Below are 20,211 nucleotides of genomic sequence, written 5' to 3'. Positions count from 1 at the left end.
GATAGATAGATAGAATTAAAATTAAAAATATACATCAGTTAAATTTGTGTGTTTAGAAGTGAATAAATAATATTGAAAACAAAAAAAATCAACTGTGGGAAAACAATGGAAGTTTTATGTTATGAACAAAAAATTATATGTGTTTTTCAGGAAAAAAAAAACTTCCTAAAACCTAAGAATACATACCTTTCCACATGAAACAATCTAATTTTTTAAAATCTGAAATTTATAGCTATGCGTGTGACAGAAATAAAATGTCACAATTAAATAATAATGAAATTCATTGAATACAAAAGTATTAATATTTCACTTAATTATTTTTCTCTCACTTTTTGCTGCTGCATCCCTTTTTGTAGTACTCTTGACATGCCATTCAAAGTCTGGTTGGGCAGAGACTCCTTTAAATCGCAAGTTTTATAATGCAGATATTTTTCAAAGAAGTTCTAAGGTTATTTTTTTTCCCCTATAGGAGATAATGGCTTTCAACAAATAGCAACATATTACAACCCCGATCAGCTACCCCCAGAAAATTCATCCTTCATGGAGCGAAATTTCATTTGTAGATTACGCTGTCTCTTGGATAATTCATCTGGATTTTTGGTGGGTACATAGTTATGTGATTTCAATGAATGATTTAATTTCTCATGATGGCAATGCTCTATTACAAATCTTTGTTTTATAGCCTCTCTACCACACTTTCCTTATCCTACACATATAAAAGCCTGTTACCACAAAATAATACATAATAGGTGTTAATTAAGTATACAAAATTGTGTTTACCACAAACGGTCATTAAAAATTGGTGACGTACTGAGTGTTTGAAAGTAGCTAAATTTGGTAAGTCAAGACTATGTTGCAAATTGGTTATAGTATATTTAATGTGTCCTAAGAAATCTGCAATTGTGGCATATTACTAGCAGCAACTACTGCGTAAAAGGAAAAGAAGGGCCGAAAAACTTATGAAATTGAAAAAGTATTCCATTATAGGGAAGTATTAGAAGTCTTCTTTGTTTGATCAATTTTCCTTCATTCCCAGAAAAGTAAATGGAGCTGGGTGTGTGTGGAGGCTACTAGCACAGCAATCTACAGAAAAACTGCAAGAAGATTTTTGAAAGAATTCTGAAAATATAGTTCTAAATAGCATAGGAAATAATGAAAATCAGATATACATGCATTCTGGATGCAAGAAGGATTTCCTTGACCTTTTGCATTACTAATTTGCAAATTCACTTCTACACAGACTACAGTGAATAACAAAGCAAAGGAAAATAGCCAAAACATTACAAAGGTTACTAAAACATTGCTAACTTCTAGAATTTACACATTGCAGACTATGATCTATGAATCTTCAATATCTGGAAAAGAATAAATAGCAGGCAGAAAATGCTATTATGTTAACACATAACTTTATAATTTCCATAATAAAATGGAATGTTTAGAAATAGCAATATCCTGCTTATTAGATAGGCAAGAATGAATTTTCTGAAGTCAAAATAGTTCTTAATTACTGTTAATTTCCTATCCTGAATTTACTTCTATTATAAGTAATTGAAGGTAATGGACATTCATAACACTCCTTCCGCCTCCTATTTTCACCATAACAACCCTGTGAGGTGGGTTGGGCTGAGAGAGAATAATTGTCCCAAAGTCACTTAGCCAGCTTTATGCCTAAGATAAGACTGGAGCTACACTTTCCTGGTTTCTCCGGGTGCTTTAAACACACCACACTAGTTCTAAAAACTTGGCTTTGAGATAATCCATCATAAGAGCAGACCCTTCAACAGTTCACAAGAAGCCCTTTACTTTATGGATATCTTAACACATTCTATAAGAATATAAGGAAGACCAGAATTACAATTAAAAAAGGGTTGTTTTTTTAAAGCTAAACCTTAAGATGGTGTGCTTATGTCCCCCCTTCAAAGACTTTGATTGTCGGAATGTCGTAGAAGGTAATCACATACTCTGGGATACTGAAACCATAATAAATGTATGCCAGTTGCCAAGATCATGTGACCATGGAGATACTGCAAGGGTTATAAGTGTGGAAAATTGTCACTTTTTTCAATGCTGAATGATCACTAAATGGATTGTTGTGAGTAGAGGACTACCTATATACAGAAGTGTTATGATACTAATATAGATAGTCTTTGACTTAGATCAAAATTTAGCCCCAAATTTCCACCACTAAGCCATGATTAAATGAGTTTTGCCCCATTTTACAATCTTGTTTGCTGTATTTGTTAAGCAAATCACAATTGTTAAGTGAATCATGCAGTTGTTAAATGAATCTGGCTTCCCCCATTGACTTTGCTTATCAGAAGCTGACTGGGAAGGTTACAAATGGTGATTACTTGGGACAGTGCAATTGTCATAAATACATGTCAGTTGCCAAGCTCCCAAATTGTGATCACATGACCATAGGGATAATATAGTGGTCATAAGAGTGAAAAGCAATTATAAGCTACTTTTTTCAGTGCCATTATAACTTTGAACAATGACTAAACAAATAGTTGTAACTCCAGGACTACCTATAATAAATGAATTGCAAATTTCTCTTTCACTTTCTCTTTAACTGCAGTTGTCTTTTGTGAAGATATAATATGGATTAAAACTAAATAATATGATTATAGCTTTGCTTTTTCTTCTAAAGGCTATGAATTTTCAAGGGCGATTAAAGTTCCTCCATGGTCAGAACAAGAAAGGGAAAGATGGAACTGTTATATCGCCCCAACTGGCTTTGTTTGCAGTGGCTACTCCACTTCAGCCACCTTCCATTCTTGAAATTCGTACGAAGAATTTTATTTTCAGAACTAAACATAAGCTGGACTTCACACCAATTGGATGTGATGCAAAGTAAGTAAAATAAATAAATAATGAATATTGTTGCACATCTTTTGCTAAGTTGTATACTATAATTTCAACATGTACATATAGTTTTTCAAAACATCAATGCCATTTGCTTTTCATTTGTTATATAAAGAATTATTTGCTAAGAAAAATCATAATCCACTATACTTTTCAAAGAATAGATTTTAGGCATATATTTAGGAAGGTAGCTACATTTGGATAGGTCATTTTTCTATAACAACTGTTAGCAAAATCCTCTAAATTATGTTATTTTAAGTTTTCTGCCCCACATTGTTTTATTTATTTATTTGATATTCATCTTACTTTTTTCCAGCAAGTATTTCCAGACAATTTCAACATCAACCACAACTAGTTAATAATATGCATTCTTTTCTCATGCCCACAAAACTTGTAAAAATAAAAGTGGGATGTCCATACTCTTAAGGCTTTTCTTGGGGATTCTGAAAGGCGCGTCCCTTTTAGAATTGTCTCTTGAGCATTACTAAAAGGGAGGGAAGCATTGTTTGTAACATTGTCTCCCACCCAAGAACCTGTTCTGCTTCTGGGAGTAGGTAAAACAGTTGTCTTAATCTCTGCTTAGAGGGTGACATGCCCCAGAACATTTTTTTCTTTTTCCCCAAGGTTTGGAAAAGTCATAAATCCTAGTCAGAACAGCCCCTGCTGATTCTGTATAGTTCAAGGACTGATATCTTGAGATAGTAACTGCAGACAGCCAGACCGTGTTTTGCTTTTTCCCATTATTTAAACAGATGCTCTAACATTTCCACTCATGCTGTTGTGAAGAACAGTTGTAGTAATGTTCTTTCTTTTTAGCTGATCTTTCCCATTGACCTACTGAATGCTGATACTGATAATGTGGTTAGTAAAAAAAAAAAAATTCTCTGAGTGACTGATAAAAAATTCTATCAAATATATCTTACAGGGGAAGAATTGTGCTGGGTTACAGTGAGGCAGAACTTTGCATGAGAGGAACAGGATACCAGTTTATCCATGCAGCCGATATGCTTTATTGTGCTGAGAACCATGTCAGAAGTAAGAAATATATCTTCATGAAGTTTTGATAAGGAGAGAAATAAGTGCCAGAATATTTTTAAATATATCCTAATACACATTTTCTTTTCAACTTTCCTTTAGACACCTCCTTTCACTAAATATAAGTTTATGTTGGAAAAGGCAATATTTTAATATGCTCATGCACATTATTTTTGCTTCCCACTCTGTATTTCTTTCTTTTATGCCACTAGATCCAGTTAGAATGCATATATTAAAGCATTTTTCCAAAGGCAAAATTTAGAATGTATTGCAGTATTTTGCTGTATTTAAATATTTTTAAATCAACATTTTATGTTGATTGGTTGAACTTCTACTAAAAATGTTTTTATCAGAGACACTCTTCCCCTTTTCTTAGTGGAAGAATTGTCATCCTGTTTCTTTTTTTCTCAGAAGTAGTTCTCTGGTTCACCAATACAGAGCAGCAAGTATCTTTATCCTATTTAAATATTGCTCCTCTAATAAATGGTAGACAATATTTATAATAAATGTACAGTAGTTGATCTATTGGGTGCCAGACCTACTGTAAGTATTATTAGGATATTTTAAGAGTGTTAAGGTCTTCAATTTTGTTTTCACCAAGTTATGGTTTTGGCTCAGCTGCATAAGAATTTGATGAAAATATACTAATAAATCTGAATGTTAAATCTAGTTAAATTAATTGAAATATTTCTGTATTTATTTTTAGTGATAAAAACTGGAGAGAGTGGTATGACAGTGTTTAGACTTCTTACCAAGGAAAACCGATGGGCCTGGGTTCAAGCAAATGCTCGTCTAGTTTATAAAAATGGAAGACCAGATTATATCATTGCCACCCAGAGACCTCTTACGTAAGTAGCTATCAAGATAAGATTATAACTATCAACTCCTAAATCAGATAAACCAGCATATACTAATATAGATCAGGCTGGCTTCTTTTCTTATTATTTCAGAGAGGTGTATTTGGTGATGAAAAGTCCAAAATGTTCATAATTCATATAATTTATATGGTTTGTTTTAAAGTAAATAATCTGCTGAAAAATTTTGATTATGTGAATTTAAAATATTCTGGGGACTGTAGAGGAGGGTTGAATTACTATATATAAGTTAGTATTACCAATCTTACTAGAAAACCCTCTGCTAAATAACAAAAGTAGTAATTAATTACGACTAACAAATTATATACGTCCTTACAAAAGGTAAAAATAAAATAACTAGTATTAACAATGGTATCGGAACCTCAAGGTAGGTTGTGACATTAGACAATGTCTGACATGGATCTGTGATATTTTGGGGACATAATATCCCCATAATATCCGTGAGCTCCTTAGGGTTATTAAACTTGACTCATAGTTTAATTCAACATATGTGGTTTAGATATCAAACTGCCTGGCTCTTACTTGGAAGAATGTTTATCACAGAGAGTTCTTATGACTAAAATAAAATGTTTATTTAAAAACTCATTAGAATTTAATATTTTTTAAGATCTCAGCCTAAACAAGGAAATAAAAATATAACAGTATAATATTAATGACAAAATAATTTAATACATTCACTTGGTGTTTAATTGCTCTTACATTTTACACAAATGCAGTGGCAGATTAATTACATAATTAATGCTGCTAACAGATTTTTTATATTTCATATAACTCTTTGTGGTTGCAATATTTTTTTATACTCTCATACTCTCATAAGTAAACGAAGTAATGAAGATTTATGGCTGTTCATTTCAAATATTTTCCCCTATTAACTACTATTGTATGCTTTTAGATTTGAAACAAAAATGCTTCATAGAAGCCAATGTTTAGGAATCAACCATTAAAGGAATCCTTTGTATAAAATAAAGTGGGGATATAAAACTTAATAAAATTATTAATGGAAGCATCCACACAATAAATGTTGATAAAAAATTGTCCCTTGTGACATTAAAGAATGAATGGATACATTTCACACAGAAGTAAAAATAGAAAATAAAATGTGCACAAATTATAAATATGCTCAATCATTTCCCCTTTCTGAATATTAATTCACTCTTCTTATAATCATACCGGGTTTTATTTTTTAAAGAAATTCTCTGTGATAGTATTGGAGGAAGGAGAATCATCATTTAAAAACAAACAAGTAAACAAAAAATCCCAAACATTGTAAGTTTTAGTTTTAAAATAAAAAAGCAAATAAGCTTGGTTTGGGAATACAATTCTTGTATGGTCACAAAGAATTATAGTGATCAATTTAATTATCTGCCCTCTCCCCCATCCTGCCAGTGTTATTTTTACTAGCTTATATTTCTTATGTATTCATAATTTATAGCTTCTGCATAAAATCCTGCATGTTCCTAATCTATACAATTTATACATGATCAAACTCATTTTAACAATCTAGTTAATTATAATTATTTATAATTATTAAACATATTTTATTAGATTATTTCTGTGCACACGTAGATATTTCATTGCATATTTCAATACTGAAATTCAATTAATTTTACTCTCTTTGTGTTTCTCAATTCAGAGATGAAGAGGGGGCAGAGCATTTACGAAAGCGCAATATGAAGTTGCCTTTCATGTTTGCTACAGGTGAGGCTGTATTGTATGAGGTAGCATTTCCTCAGCCTGGCATAATGGATTCATCTCAGACAAAGGTTAAAAGTGGTATTGGAAAAGGAGCTGCTGCCAAGGCTGCACTGTACAAAGAATCTGTTGATCCCAATTCACTTTTGGGAGCAATGTTGCAGCAGGATGAATCAGTTTATCTTTGCCCACCTGCTTCAAATAAAATCTCCCTTGAGAGGGACTTTTTTGCAGATACTAGATGTGAATTGAGCAGCATGATGGCCAGAAATTGGCAGGATGCTCTTTTATCAGTAGGGAATAATAGCATCCTCAAGCAAGAGCTGACTGACTGTCCTCAAGATAGTAACTTGATGGTTCCCGAAGAAAATGTAGGGCTTTTTCAGGATATCAAAAACAATGAATTGTTCGGTATCATGAATATGCTCGAAACTGACTTTGATAATATAGACTTTAATTTTCCGCAGGACGATGAGTTTTTTAAGAATGATTTTGCTGGTGTGGATGACATTAGAGATATTGACATAACTGATGAAATCTTGACCTATGTTCAAGAGTCTTTAAATAAGACAGATGTCTTATATTCAAGTTGTCAGCAGCAGGATCCCATGTTTCAGAATTCTGCTTGTTTAATGCAGCAGCAAATAGATCAACAGCAGATACCACCAATGATGGAGCAGCAGCTGCCACAGCAGCTGCCACAGCAACAACTGTGCCAGAAGATGAAGCTTATGCAGGTAAATGGGATGTTCGGAAACTGGAACTCTCTCAGCAGCACAACTCTTAACCCTTCTGAAGAGCAGATACAGCCATTTGACTTATCTGACATACAAGAAATAACTCAGGAGTTCCCTTACAAATCTGAAGACAGTACAGCAACATATGCTTGTAGAGGGGAATATACTCCTTACAAGCAACCTACCAGCATGATGTCACAATTCCCAGATTTTACAGAGGTAGACTTTTTCACTGAAAACTTTAATGTGTCTACTTTTTCGAGTTCTTCCGATTTAGATTTTCTCAACTGTTTTCAAGTCCCTGAAAGTCAGTCCTGTGAGCAGAACTCTCAGCAAGTTACAGAAACTTCGGAGTCATACTATGCTGGTGCTTTGTCAATGTATCAGTGTGTATCTGAAACCCAGGCAAATGGGTCAGAGCAAATGCAGTATGATCCTGTATTATTGGAACAACAGCCATCAAACAAGGTACAGAAATAATACGTTTAAAACAGTCTTATGGAGTTTTTGACCCTTAATGTGATCACTACTATAGTAAGTCAAAATATAGAAAACAGAATTGTATAAAATTAACAGATGATCCTTCAAAAAAATTGTGCTTGGAAATTTCAATTCATTTGTTCTGCTTCTGGTTGTTTGAATATTTAGTGGGTTAATCTGAAACATTTTTAAAAAAATTTATGTGTTTAATTATTTCAAACTGCTCTTGAAAATGTGTTTCAAATTTACTTTTTAAAATGCCTGAAAATGACACTCAAATAGTAGGAGGGGCCATAGGAGGCATATAAGTGAAGCTCTATTGATGTGCCTGTAAACTCTTCCCTATACTATATCCTTTTAATCACTCAGACAGCATATTCATTCACTCATTTAGAATCTTGGCCAAGTCCCAAAAAATAGCACGGCTAATAGCAAGTGATACCCAATAGGGTTCAAAAATAGCATATGAAATAGAGAAAATGATGTGCAAGTATATTTCAAATGGCATAGTCTGTAACAGTAAATAATAAAATATACAGGAAATACATTTTTTTGAAATGTATTTGTCAGGCCCTGAGAAAAATATAATAAGCTAATCTAAGATGTAACCCGCGAGTGATCTTTTCCTGTGTTTAATAGTGTAACAGCTTACAGATGGCCACTGGACCTGAATATAAGAGCAAGTCTATTTTGTCTTCAGAGCCACAATCAGGTAGCTCTGTGCAAGCCAATATAGCCTCTCTGTTCACACTATAACTCTGGTCACACTGTGACCAGACAGCAGCATCATTAAAATGTCATAGATATTTTATAAAGCAAGATTTTTGTTGAAAAGAGAGACAAATACAACTTTATTAATAATGGAATAACTAAATATAACTCCTCCACAGTGGTCTGAGGATAAGACAAAAGCATTGTCCAATAGAAAAGTGGGACATGAGGGATTAACTACTCCTAAATTAACTAATTTGAAATCAGGTTGGCTTATGATGAATAAATTCATATTGTTTCAATGGGGACAATTAGTTAAATCCAATTCTTTCTGTTTAAGCAATAAAATTATTTTTTCTGGGTGTGATATCATTTTTACCTGATTAAGATAGATTGGATGATTTCTATTTAATAAATGTTTGTCTGTTTTTCCAGTTTCAGAATATGTTTGCTGACGAAAGCTTGCAGGATAATTATCTACAGCAATTAGATGCTGTCAGCACTCAACCTGGGACACATCTTCAATCACTTCATCGTTCAACAGAATCCAGATCATTCTCAGATTTAGCATCTAATGGTTTTGTGTAGTTCAGCAACAAAGTCTTGCAGAGAGTTTGATCAAGACTCTAAAATCAGAAAATGAAAATCAGATGTTGCACTTAATATGCATGCATATAGAATATGTCATTCAAAACTTGATATTTATATGTGGAAGTTAGGCTATTCCTATAGCCTAAAAGTGTGCACATGTCAGTGAGAGTATGCACCATTGTAATATAATCGCTGCATCACATTTAGAGCATAAGATAAGGCAAATGGTTTTATGGTTTTAAAAATAAAATGGATACTCTGACAATCTTATTTGAAATAGCATAAAAATTTCATACGTTACTTCAAGCTTTTTTGAACCTGGTGTTCTAATCAGAAGAGCAAGTAAAGCATTTAGTTTAATTGCGTACTTGCTTATGATTTTCCATTTCTTCTTTTATTTTACACTTCAGGTTCTAGCACTTTAATAGAAAGTTTGATAGAAAGAAATGAAATGCAGTTTTAGGTTTTGTACAACAAATTTCATCACATTACTTCTTTACAGTTAGCCTAAGTGCCTCACAAAGTAGCTTCATTATCTTCAAAAGGCACTTGTAGGAAAAAAGTTATTCATTATAAAAATTAATAGTCTGCATTTTATAGCTGTTCTTTGTTACTGTAGTTTGTTTGAAAGCAAAAATATTACTTTAGCTTTCTATTTCTACTAAGTATAATTCTTCTTTTTTAGGGCTTCAGGTAAGGCTTTCTTGTAAAAGATTAAGATTTTTTTTTATTTTATGTTCAGCTGCTTATTTGCATTCTTCAGGTAGAACAGGGTAAAACAGGCATCCTTGTAGGAGTATTCATCTCCTAAAAATTGTTTCTGAATTTCATATATTACAGAAAAAAACACGTGCCTTATCTTGTGTTGCAATGCTTACTCAAGTCTTTTTTAACAAGTATAACCCTGTTCTATGCAAATAATTCCATTAAAATTGTTATTGAATGGTTAATTTTTTTAAAAAAATAGCATAAATAGCAGTAGTCAATACTATTAGCTTTTACTTTAGCTAACATTTCTACACCATGTCACATATTGATTGGCTGTTGTTTCCTTCCTTCTGTTTCATTGGGGAAAAAGTTCACTGACATTAAACATCCCTGATGATTGCACTCTGAAAGAAGCTCTTTCTACTTTGCAAATTCACTTTAAATGTCTTTGTTCACCTAATAAAATTTAAATTTTATTTTAATTCAAATTTAGAAAGAAATTATCCTTGTTTTAAAATGTAAAAAAACAAACCCTAGTATTAGGGATTTTTTTTAACCTGAAGATTTTTTAGTAATGTAAGCACCAATGTTTGGTGTTTTGTAGTAGTTTAAATGAGGGCAGGAAATATACATGTACAGGCAAATGAATGCCAATATATGATATGTAGTTAACATAATAAGTTCCATTTATAACATTATAAAATACTTTAAAGAAGTTAATTTTAAATTGTTATCAATACACATAACATATATTGCATAACTGTATATCACAAATTACAAAATAGTGTTGTTTAATTTTTTTTTTAAATGAAAATTTTGCCTCAGGAGTATGTTCAGATTTTTGATGAAATAACTGTTTCTGTCAAATTTAATGAAAATAATACAAGGAGTGTTTTGTAGGGGCGTGACTGTAGGTGACTTGGTTTCAAGTGATTCAAATGAGCTACATTTTAAAAAAAATGCTTCCCAAATTTATGTAATACTGATCTTCTAGCAAAGATTAAGTAATTTATAAAATTTTGAATTTAACAACTAGCACAATTTTTAAAGAGCTTTAAAAAGTACTTTTTGATTGCATACTACAATCAAATAATATTAATAACATAATTTTAGAATCATATTGTCTCATAAGACACTAGAGGCCCATCACTAAATTTATTAGTTCAGTAGGAACTTAATTATTTCTGATAATTTCATAAGGTCTTGTTTCTACATGATTTCTATTTTAAAAAAAGAACAGTATATGATTACTATTACCATTACAAGGGTAACGTTACAAGCAGAAAACCTACTTTAAAAAGTCAAGGTTCAAACGGGTAGCGTACTTTTGATATAAAAAGAAAAATGTGGGGAGAGCCACACAAAAAACTTCTATGTATCATTTCACTGCTATGCCAAATATTATCCAATCACGTAAGTGCCAAGGTTGCAATACAAACTGTGTGCTGCCTTATTGTAAGTTAGTTTATATTATGCATAATATCAGTTGTTTTTCTCCATTAGTTTGTGCCTATATACAACAAACCTGTGTATTGGTGTTGCACTTTTGATCTTCATCATACTCTTAAAAGCAATTAAATTCTGACTTCATCCCTGAAAACTTACCTGTCTTCCCTCATTCCAAAGAAATTATTGTCCAGTTTTAATCAGTATTAGTGCTTCCTTTTGTAGATTATGTCTTGACTTTTCCCCTTTATTCCCCATTCCTCTTTTGTCTTATGTTTTATGTTATACAATTAATTTCTTCTCTGTAAGGTTATAATTTTGTAATGCTTTTAATGAGCTTCAGTAAAACTTGTAAAGCTTAATATATGGTAATAAAATATCTCCTGAATACACCGATCCATAATTTATTTTACAACATATCATACTTGGCTTATTTTATGAAAAACATATTACTAGGGAAAAATATAGACATTTGATACTATATCAACAAATTTTGTTTTCAGAAGTGTTGCTTCTTCAGTAATTTGTTGGATAAATTCCTCGATCACTGTGGCTACCAACACAACAATTACTATAGGTTGTTTTCAATATAACATGTTTTCTGAACATATCAAATACTTGAGATATTCTTATCATTTTACTGACAAAAGAAATTTTAATTACAAGTTGAATTAAGGAGAATGGAATAAATAGAAATAAAGTCAAGATCTAAGTTTTATTTGCTGCTGTTTAGATTTGTTTACTGGTCAAGCACACAGCAGTATAAAACTATTGAACCCTTTTCTAGCATCAACTCAAAATGCTTCTTAAAGTTGACGTATTAGATAAAAGTATGTGTTTAAATATTTTTAGGATGTCTTTGAGGAAAATAGCACTGATTACGTTCTAGACTGAATCTAGAAATAACTACTGATTTCCTACATTATAGAATGTAAATCTGGGTGGTATTTGGTGGAAGCATGTGTGAAAATCCTTGAGTTGGGACCATAGTATTTCAGTTCTGAAGAAATATTCATCAGTGTATTATCATATTACTAAAACTCCATTCTAGTGAATATTTAAAATAGACAATATGTATGGGATTTCTTTCTTGCAATATCTAACCATTAGTTTTAGTTTTTTAAATTATAAATAATTTAAACAGAATTGAATCAAGTTTGCATTAAAATACCAAAGCAATTTTTAAAAATGATCAATCCTACATAGTTTTGCTAGGATGAAAGATACCAGTTTTCTTTCAGTTATGCACATTATTCTAAGATTTACATGTAAAAGAACAGCCTGAAAGGAGGGGATTTTGGGCTCTGGGTGTGGATTTCATTCTCAATTTCCAACCACTTATTAAGGGATTCAAAGTTATAACAGCACTGAAAAAAGTAATGTGACTGATCCTTGCACTTAAGACCATTGCAAGATCCTCGCTGTCATCTGATTAAAATTCAGGCACATGTATTTATGATGACTGCAGTCTCTTAGGGTCATGTGATTGCCATTTAGGACCTTCTCAATTGGCTGCTGTTAAGCAAAGCCGAATCATTTTAAGAAGTGCACTGATTTGCTTACCCATGACAAAACTAATGGCAAACCACACACATTATTCATTCAACAATTGCCTTACTTAGTGATGGAAATTCTGGTCATGATGGTGTTCATAAGCCACAAAGTACCTATCCAAAGTTATTTATTAGGATGTTTCAGGATTAAAAATAGCTGGATTCAGAGCTGTGCTACAATCAAACAAAAAATTAGTTTGGAGGGAGACTAAAAGAAAAGAAGGAAAGAGATTAAATTTGGAGAAAGACACAAAAACGGGGGGAGGGGGATAAAAAAACAAAAAAATAAAGCATCAGTCTCTTGCTTGAATCAGGAGACCACTAGGAAAATGAGTGAAAATCCAACATTTTTCCCACAAAGTTATGCAAATAGGAGGGACCATTAGTGTGGCGATGATATGAACAGGAAAGCTATTCTATACACCTTGCAAAAAAGTGAATTATTTCATTACTTTCTTATTGGAAGAAAATAAATTAGGAAAAAATCATTTGGATTTAAAGGAACTTGGAAAGAAACCACAGACTGGTTTTGTATGGAGAGTTTGGTCTGTATTTCAACAAAGATTAATTCAATTCTTATTAGTCTGTTTAATTATTGCTATTGTAATATCTCCAGTTTGTATTTTAGTTTATTTCAAATAAAGTTTTTTTTATTGAATCTCTTAAACTTTTTGCTTTCTAATACCTTTGTTATTTACTGGTCTTCCAGAAACAGCTGAGAATATAGCTTTACCCCCTGCTTTGGGATCTGGTAGCATTGTACAACCTGCAAAATGGTGACACTGTTAGTAAGATTGACTGCACTCTTCCACAGGTTCTGTTGGTTATTATTATTTTAGTTATTTTTGGTTAGTGTGTGTGTGCGTGTCTGTTTATAAGCCACCCAGAGTCACATAGATTAGGTATGCTGTTACATAAACAAATGAATAAATAAGTATGCTATTCAAAATTGGTCTGGTTTAAATATGACTCTAAAAAAGATTGGCTTTAAACACTATTGGAAAAATGCTTTTTCTTTAGGTTTATTATTTGTTAATTTATTTACTTCCTATTGTGCATGGGGCTACTCTAAGCATCTTAAAATAATAAGGTAGAAAATGAAAGGAGTGAAAACAGAAGTAAAATAATAGAACCATAAGATAAACATTGAAAAAGGAACACAATTGGAATACATCAATATGATAACCAAAAAGATGGATGGGCGGAGAGCAAGGAACAAGGAGGGAAGGTGGAGTCTGCTGTCAATCCTTCAGCCAATTCTAGTGTGGAACTCCCTGTTTGGTCCCTGAGTAAACCGGCATATTTCATTTATCTTTAAAGATACCTTTAAATTTATACATATACATTTTGTTTGTATATGAAATTTTGGTTATCAAATATCTTTATCTTTGACCAGTCTTCACAATGAAAAACAGGAACAGTTTGATGCAATAATTCATTTATTTGGAAAAAGGGGAAAACACAATAGGATAAAGCAACATAGGAAAGGATTGGGTTGGAGCTGAATATCTATTAATAGTGCTCACTGACCTTAAAGGGTATAATGCCTGCATATAATATACTTTCTGTTGTGAAGTATTGCACATAAGACTCAACTGGCTGTTCATAACAATAAAGGACAATAATTATAATAAACTCATACAACAAACAAAGGCTTAGATTTATGGGCTAAATTACAATTATCACTGTTAGGAAGAATAGCAGCCATTAAAATGTCCATCTTACCCAAATTCCTGTATTTATTTCAGATGATTTCCATTAAATTAGGGAAAAATCTTTTTAGTGAGATTAATAAACTTACGGTGAAATTTATTTGGTTAGGCAAAAAAAACCTAGAATAAAGATGAAAGCACTACAAGATATTAAAAGCAGAGATTGGGAATTATACTACAATGTGACAATGTTAATCTGGATTAAAGAATGGGTTAATCTAACTAATAAGCGAATATTAAGTCTAGAAGGCCACGACCTGCAAAGAGGATGGAATGTCTTTTTGTGGGAAACAGGAACTAAAAAACAACAATATTTTCACAGGCATTTGATTGGAGATTCCCTACTACAAATCTGGATTAAAATTAGAAAGAAACATTATATGAAAATTCCAATTTGGCTATCTACAATGGAAGCTATGATACACCCAAACAATTTAGACTTATGTAAAATGACAAAATATAACGATGTTTTAGACATACAAGAAAATTTAAAATCGATCCAGGACCTTCAAAAACAAGGGATACACATCAACTGGTGGGCATATCTTCAGCTACAAAACAGGTATAAAAAAGACATAGAAGATTTCAGAATATATTTGGAACTACAACAATTGGATAAAATCCTAACAGGTCCAGATAAAAAAATATCACAAGAATCTATAAATATCTGTTAGACATAGAACTGGAAGAAGAGGTGGTTAAGGGATGTATGATAGCCTGGGCTCAAAACATTGGACACAAAATAAATTTGACAGAGTGGGAGAATATTTGGAACCTAAATTGTAATTTAACAAAATCGGCCTCATATAAAGAAAACATTTATAAGATGTTTTATAGATGGTACCTGCCTCCTGCGAGATTGGCAAAGATGTATCCCAACATGAACCCGGCATGTTGGAAGTGCAAGAAGAAAGAGGGTACTTTTTATCATATGTGGTGGTCTGTTTAGAAGCCCAGAAGTATTGGCTTAAAATTTAAAAATGGTTTCAAGAGATCCTTAAGGGACAAATAGAATTGGAATCAGAATTATTCTTGTTAGGGATATTTAAAAAGAAATGGGAAAATATATAATATTACACATTTTAATAGCTGCTAGAATTGAATACGCTTAATGTTGGAAGCACAATTATATACCATCAGACGGATTGATCATTCAAAAAATAATGGCGTGTGCTGAGATGGATAAATTAACCCTGGTTACGAGAGAAAGAGGAGTCTGAATATTATAGAATTTGGGGAAAATGGTATGATTGGATTGAATTAAGACAGGTGGATGATGAAAGAATTAATGATAAACAACCTACAGATTAAAGGTTTATGTTCGTATAAATTGTATATATTTGTAAATAAGTATGAAATAGAAGTTTATGAGATAGATGTCACACACTGTTAATGTTATGCATATTTTTTGGTTCGGTTTTTAAAGATATAAAAGACTAATAAAGTTTATTTAAAAAAAGACTCAACTGGAAACTGAACAAATAATCCAATTCTAGGAAAATATGTAGATGAGTTATTTTGGCAACTTACCCCCCAAACCAAGTTTGAGAATGGATTGATGCAGAGAAGACCTTTTAAAAAAAGTACCTTTTTTTTAAAAAGGCTACAGACATCACCCCCCTGCATTAAAAAAATCTGTCTCTAGCCAACCTACACACACACACACACACATACAAAGAAGCCAAGGGAGAGGCAGAATTACCTGTTAAGTTGTTCCTAATGAAAGATGGATAACTTAAATAGTGCCACCAATTGACAGTCAACCAACACAATACAGGTAACATGCATAACATTTAGCGCCATGATCACCATAGTATGACCTTGAATTCATATGTATTCTTGATCAGGTTCAATTTTAGTCTTTTCCACCAACTCTCCAGGCACCACTTCTGTCACTTCATATCTTAAAGTTCTTTAATAGGTGGAATAATAAATTGGGACCAGTTCTATTTCAGAAGGAAAGTTGTTATTTGCTATAGCTGCTTCATGTCAGCATTCATAAAACTAGTCCAAGGTTGCTAAAAAAAGTTCCATGAGAAATTTGCCACATATTCCTGAAAAGATACTAAAATTTAATCCAGGGCTCTCTTAAAAGGAATAATAAATTGGTTGCTGTAGCTAAGATATGCACAGTAATTACTTGGTATAGTATTATTTAAAAACTCTGCAGCCCTGAAAGTTGAATTTCACTATTGTCTTACTTCTTTTGTCTCTCTCATAGTTGCTGGCTGGCCCTACTTCTTCTGTGCTCAATCTATTTGCCTACAGGCAATTCCCTTTGATTGGCTTTGACAATTCATGCAGTTTTGTTGATGATATCATAGATGTTCATGAATGCCATTGCCAATCAAATAAATGAGGTAATTGGGGAAATGATGTTAATAACAAGCAGCATTTTCTCTGTGTTCATATTGTAGGAGCATTTAAATTGGGAGCCATCTTAAAATAAGAGTTTATTCAAAAGGCAAAGTTTAAAAAAAGAAGCAAGGCAGCATTTTTTTACAATGAGTCCTTGTAGCAGAAAAACACTTTTCAAAGAGAATTAGTTATATTATAATCAGAGACAGATTTTGGTAAGCCAAAGAAAGTTTTGGTATTAAGCTTTCCTAAAAATAGTATTCAGCTTCAGCTGTGTTTATTGGTGTACTTATACAAATTGGGAATGATTTCAGTAATAACCATTGTTCAACTATTTTTTGATAGTTGTTTAATTATCTTTTGTACGAGCTTGCAATAACTTCAAAAACTGTTATATTGCATAGTGCTTACTGCATACAATAGATTTAAATTGAATCAATTCTGTTTAAATCATTGATTCAATTCATAGTCCCTGCTTGACTTATATTTCTGAATTATAGTATAAAATAAAACTAACTAAGAAGGACATTTCAATTCAGAAACAACTGTCCTGTCCCCTCCGTGCTGAAAAATAATTGATTTGATAATTCTGTAAACACGAACTACCTATTTTGGAAAGTCATTTTGATCTAGGGAATTATTAAATCAAATCTCAGTACTCAATGTTTTCATACTCCTAGTTCACACTACCATATTCTGTAGCAGCAATAGCAGAATAACCACAACTGCTTCTTAAGAGTTGTTTTTGACAAGGAAGTTAAGTTCCTTTTTTTGTTTTCAGACTTTGGGGCTCAGCTCAGGGAACTGTGCATTGGAAGAGAACAGAGAAAGATAAAAAATAAAGATGGATATGGATACAGCTATATGGAACAGAGAAAGATAAAAAATAAAGATGGATATGGATAACCCCTTACTTACAGTGTGGCAGAAAAAAGGTTCTGTTCATCCAACCTAGTCATTTAGAGAAAGTCTGCCAAGAACCATACTAGTTCAAGAAATCCACTGGATGAAGACAGGAAATCAGGATAACATGGAACACTCTGCTTCAAATATCCTAGCTTACAGAAGGCCTTGGAGATGGTTTTATTTATTGTAATCATTGTTATGTAATTCTTGTGCATTTCTTGTTCATTTTCAGGATTTTTTTTTCTGTTAGTTTTGCTTATTCATTATTCTAAAACCTAGAAATTGTGCAGTACACAAACATTGCTCATTCATTCATTCATTCATTCATATTTATAGACCACCAGCTTCATGGTAGTAGCATACAAAGTTAAAACAATATAAAAATGAAACAGAAACCATATGTAGCGAGGGGAAGGGGGAGAAGGGAATAAAAGGAGGAGGTTTGGGGAAGAAGGGGAGGAGATAGAAGGAGTGCGAGAGGAGGAAGGTAGAATTGATTTGGTTGGTCGGGGCAGGGGGGAGGCTGGAAAGGAAGTATTGGAAGGGAGGCCAGGGGGAAAGGAGGCCTGAGAGGAGGAAAGGAGGCTTAAGGGAGAAATTGAGACAGAGGCCTGTGGAAAGGGAGAGGAGTGAAGGCAACAGGGAGGATAGGAAAGGCTGTGGGGCAAGCAGAAGAACCCATGAAAGAGCAAAGGTGGTGGAAGGAGAGCCCAGGAGGCAATTCAAGAGAGAGAGAAAGAGGAGAGAAAGAGAAAGAGAAAAGGAAGAAGAGCTGACCAGCCACATGAATATCATTTCATCATGTTCATTGCCTGCTGAAAGAAGACTGACCACCACACTAAATGACCCAGGCCAGCAGAGGTGCCTGAGCGAGGGACCAGTGGCTGTACCAAGAAGCCAGGGGAACCCAGACTCCAGCAGTCCTTTTGGGAGTAGTGCTATACTTATATGCCAGTATAATACACTAGGAATAAATATACAAATACCATCCATCCATGATCTATTGTTTGGGATCAGAAATCACCTCTAGCCTATTTGAAAACCACATTAAGAGTCCTTCTGTAGGACATCAAGGTTGAGTCAAATGAAACTGTGGAAAGATGTTATTGTAGAGGGCAGGATTGGCAGTATTCAGTTGGTGGGACTTCAAGTATTCCCCTGTTTTTTTATCTTTTAAGAACAGAATTCACTGAAAAATGAGCAGGTTCCAGCAATCTAGTGCTTTAGAGGTGACAACTAACACTTTGAATTGTATCCAGTAGCCAGGTTAATCAGTCTAGCTAAAGCAGAGATCTTACAGAGCAGTGGTCGCCAACCAGTGGGTTGGGGACCACTGGTGGTCCATGAGAAAATTTTAGTGGTCCTTGAGAAATGACACCCCCAAAGCACCCCCCCACCAAAGCAATTAATCCAGGCTGTGCAGGAACACAAGGCTACGCTGCCCACATGGCCCGTGGGAACACAAGGTTTGCATCGCTTGCATTGCAAACAAATGAGGTAGTGAGGGGAGGGGGGAAAGGATGGAGGGGCGGAACTTGCCCCACTCACCCCACAAGACTTGCCAGGCCAACAGGCTGCTTCTTTCTGCTTTTTTTTTTTTCTGCTTTTGACTGCACACAAGGAAAGCAGCCAAAGTCTTTCTTTCTCTTCCTCAAACTCCACCAGAAATGAGTCTTTGGGACCCTGCAAGGCATCCTGCTCCAAGAGGCTGCGCTGACTCGACAAGTCTCACAAAGAATCATTTCTGGTGGAGTTTGGGGGAGAGAAAGAAAGACTTATTCTACTTCTGCTGTTTTCCTTGTATGAAGCCAAAAGTCTCTCTTTCTCTCTCCCTCCCTCCCTCCCTCCCCCACCCCCCAAGAACGGAGCTGGAGACAGCATCCTGTGATCCCAAATAAAGAATGATCAATCAGTAGGAAAACGGGGTGGGAAATTTTCCTGCAGACTTTTTTTGGGATTTTCCCAGAGTATCTGGTCCACGGGATTTAAAATTATGAGTTTGGTGGTCCCTGAGATCCAAAAGGTTGGCAACCCGTCTTACGGAGGAATACCGTAATTACTGTACCAGTTGTGCTTTCTTCAGGAATAGACCCATATGACAACATCACAGTAATCCAAACATGATCTGACTAAAAAATAAGTGAACTTAATAGGTTTGTTGTTCCATAAAGAAAGATAGTTGAAATATGGATTTATGTACAAGATAATGTACAAGATGGATTTGTGCAAATGACATGTGAAATTCCATTGAGAACTATAAGTGGCATAGATACAGCCGATCCAAGAATTGAAAGCTACTTGGTTTTGCTAGGGATATACCTAAGCATGATCTTCCGTATTCGGACCAGAACAGCTTCTACATACTAAAATAGCACATAAGTTGCATCACAGGAATACAGTTACCCAAATGGACATGTGGAGAATGGTAATCATGCTTACACAGCATTCTTTTGTGAACATCAACAACTCAGAAATATCCAATACACGAATACTTTCAAGAAGATCTATGCTCAATTCCATTTAAATAATGTCTTCAGACATG

General features: G+C 33.6%; 1 protein-coding gene across 4 annotated transcripts in view; it reads left to right on the top strand.

The window, feature by feature from the left end:
- AHR (aryl hydrocarbon receptor) overlaps window positions 1-11,532 on the top strand; it is a 60,515-nt gene extending 48,983 nt beyond the window's left edge. For all 4 annotated transcript variants that reach the window (XM_087945184.1, XM_026678023.2, XM_087945182.1 and 1 more), the window contains 6 exons: window positions 470-600; window positions 2,651-2,853; window positions 3,791-3,900; window positions 4,607-4,748; window positions 6,409-7,672; window positions 8,831-11,532. In XM_087945184.1, the coding sequence (XP_087801310.1) occupies window positions 470-600; window positions 2,651-2,853; window positions 3,791-3,900; window positions 4,607-4,748; window positions 6,409-7,672; window positions 8,831-8,983 (2,003 nt within the window). In that variant the 3' untranslated portion in view covers window positions 8,984-11,532. The remainder of the gene's footprint in view (window positions 1-469; window positions 601-2,650; window positions 2,854-3,790; window positions 3,901-4,606; window positions 4,749-6,408; window positions 7,673-8,830) is intronic.
- Window positions 11,533-20,211: the final 8,679 nt, after the last annotated feature.

The sequence above is a fragment of the Notechis scutatus genome, chromosome Z (assembly GCF_049901735.1).
Source record: "Notechis scutatus isolate UNSWTSFEM ecotype Mainland chromosome Z, rNotScu1.2, whole genome shotgun sequence".
Lineage (NCBI taxonomy): Eukaryota > Metazoa > Chordata > Lepidosauria > Squamata > Elapidae > Notechis > Notechis scutatus.
Note: the sequence above shows the minus strand (reverse complement) of the source record. Positions and strands in the feature narration are given on the sequence as shown.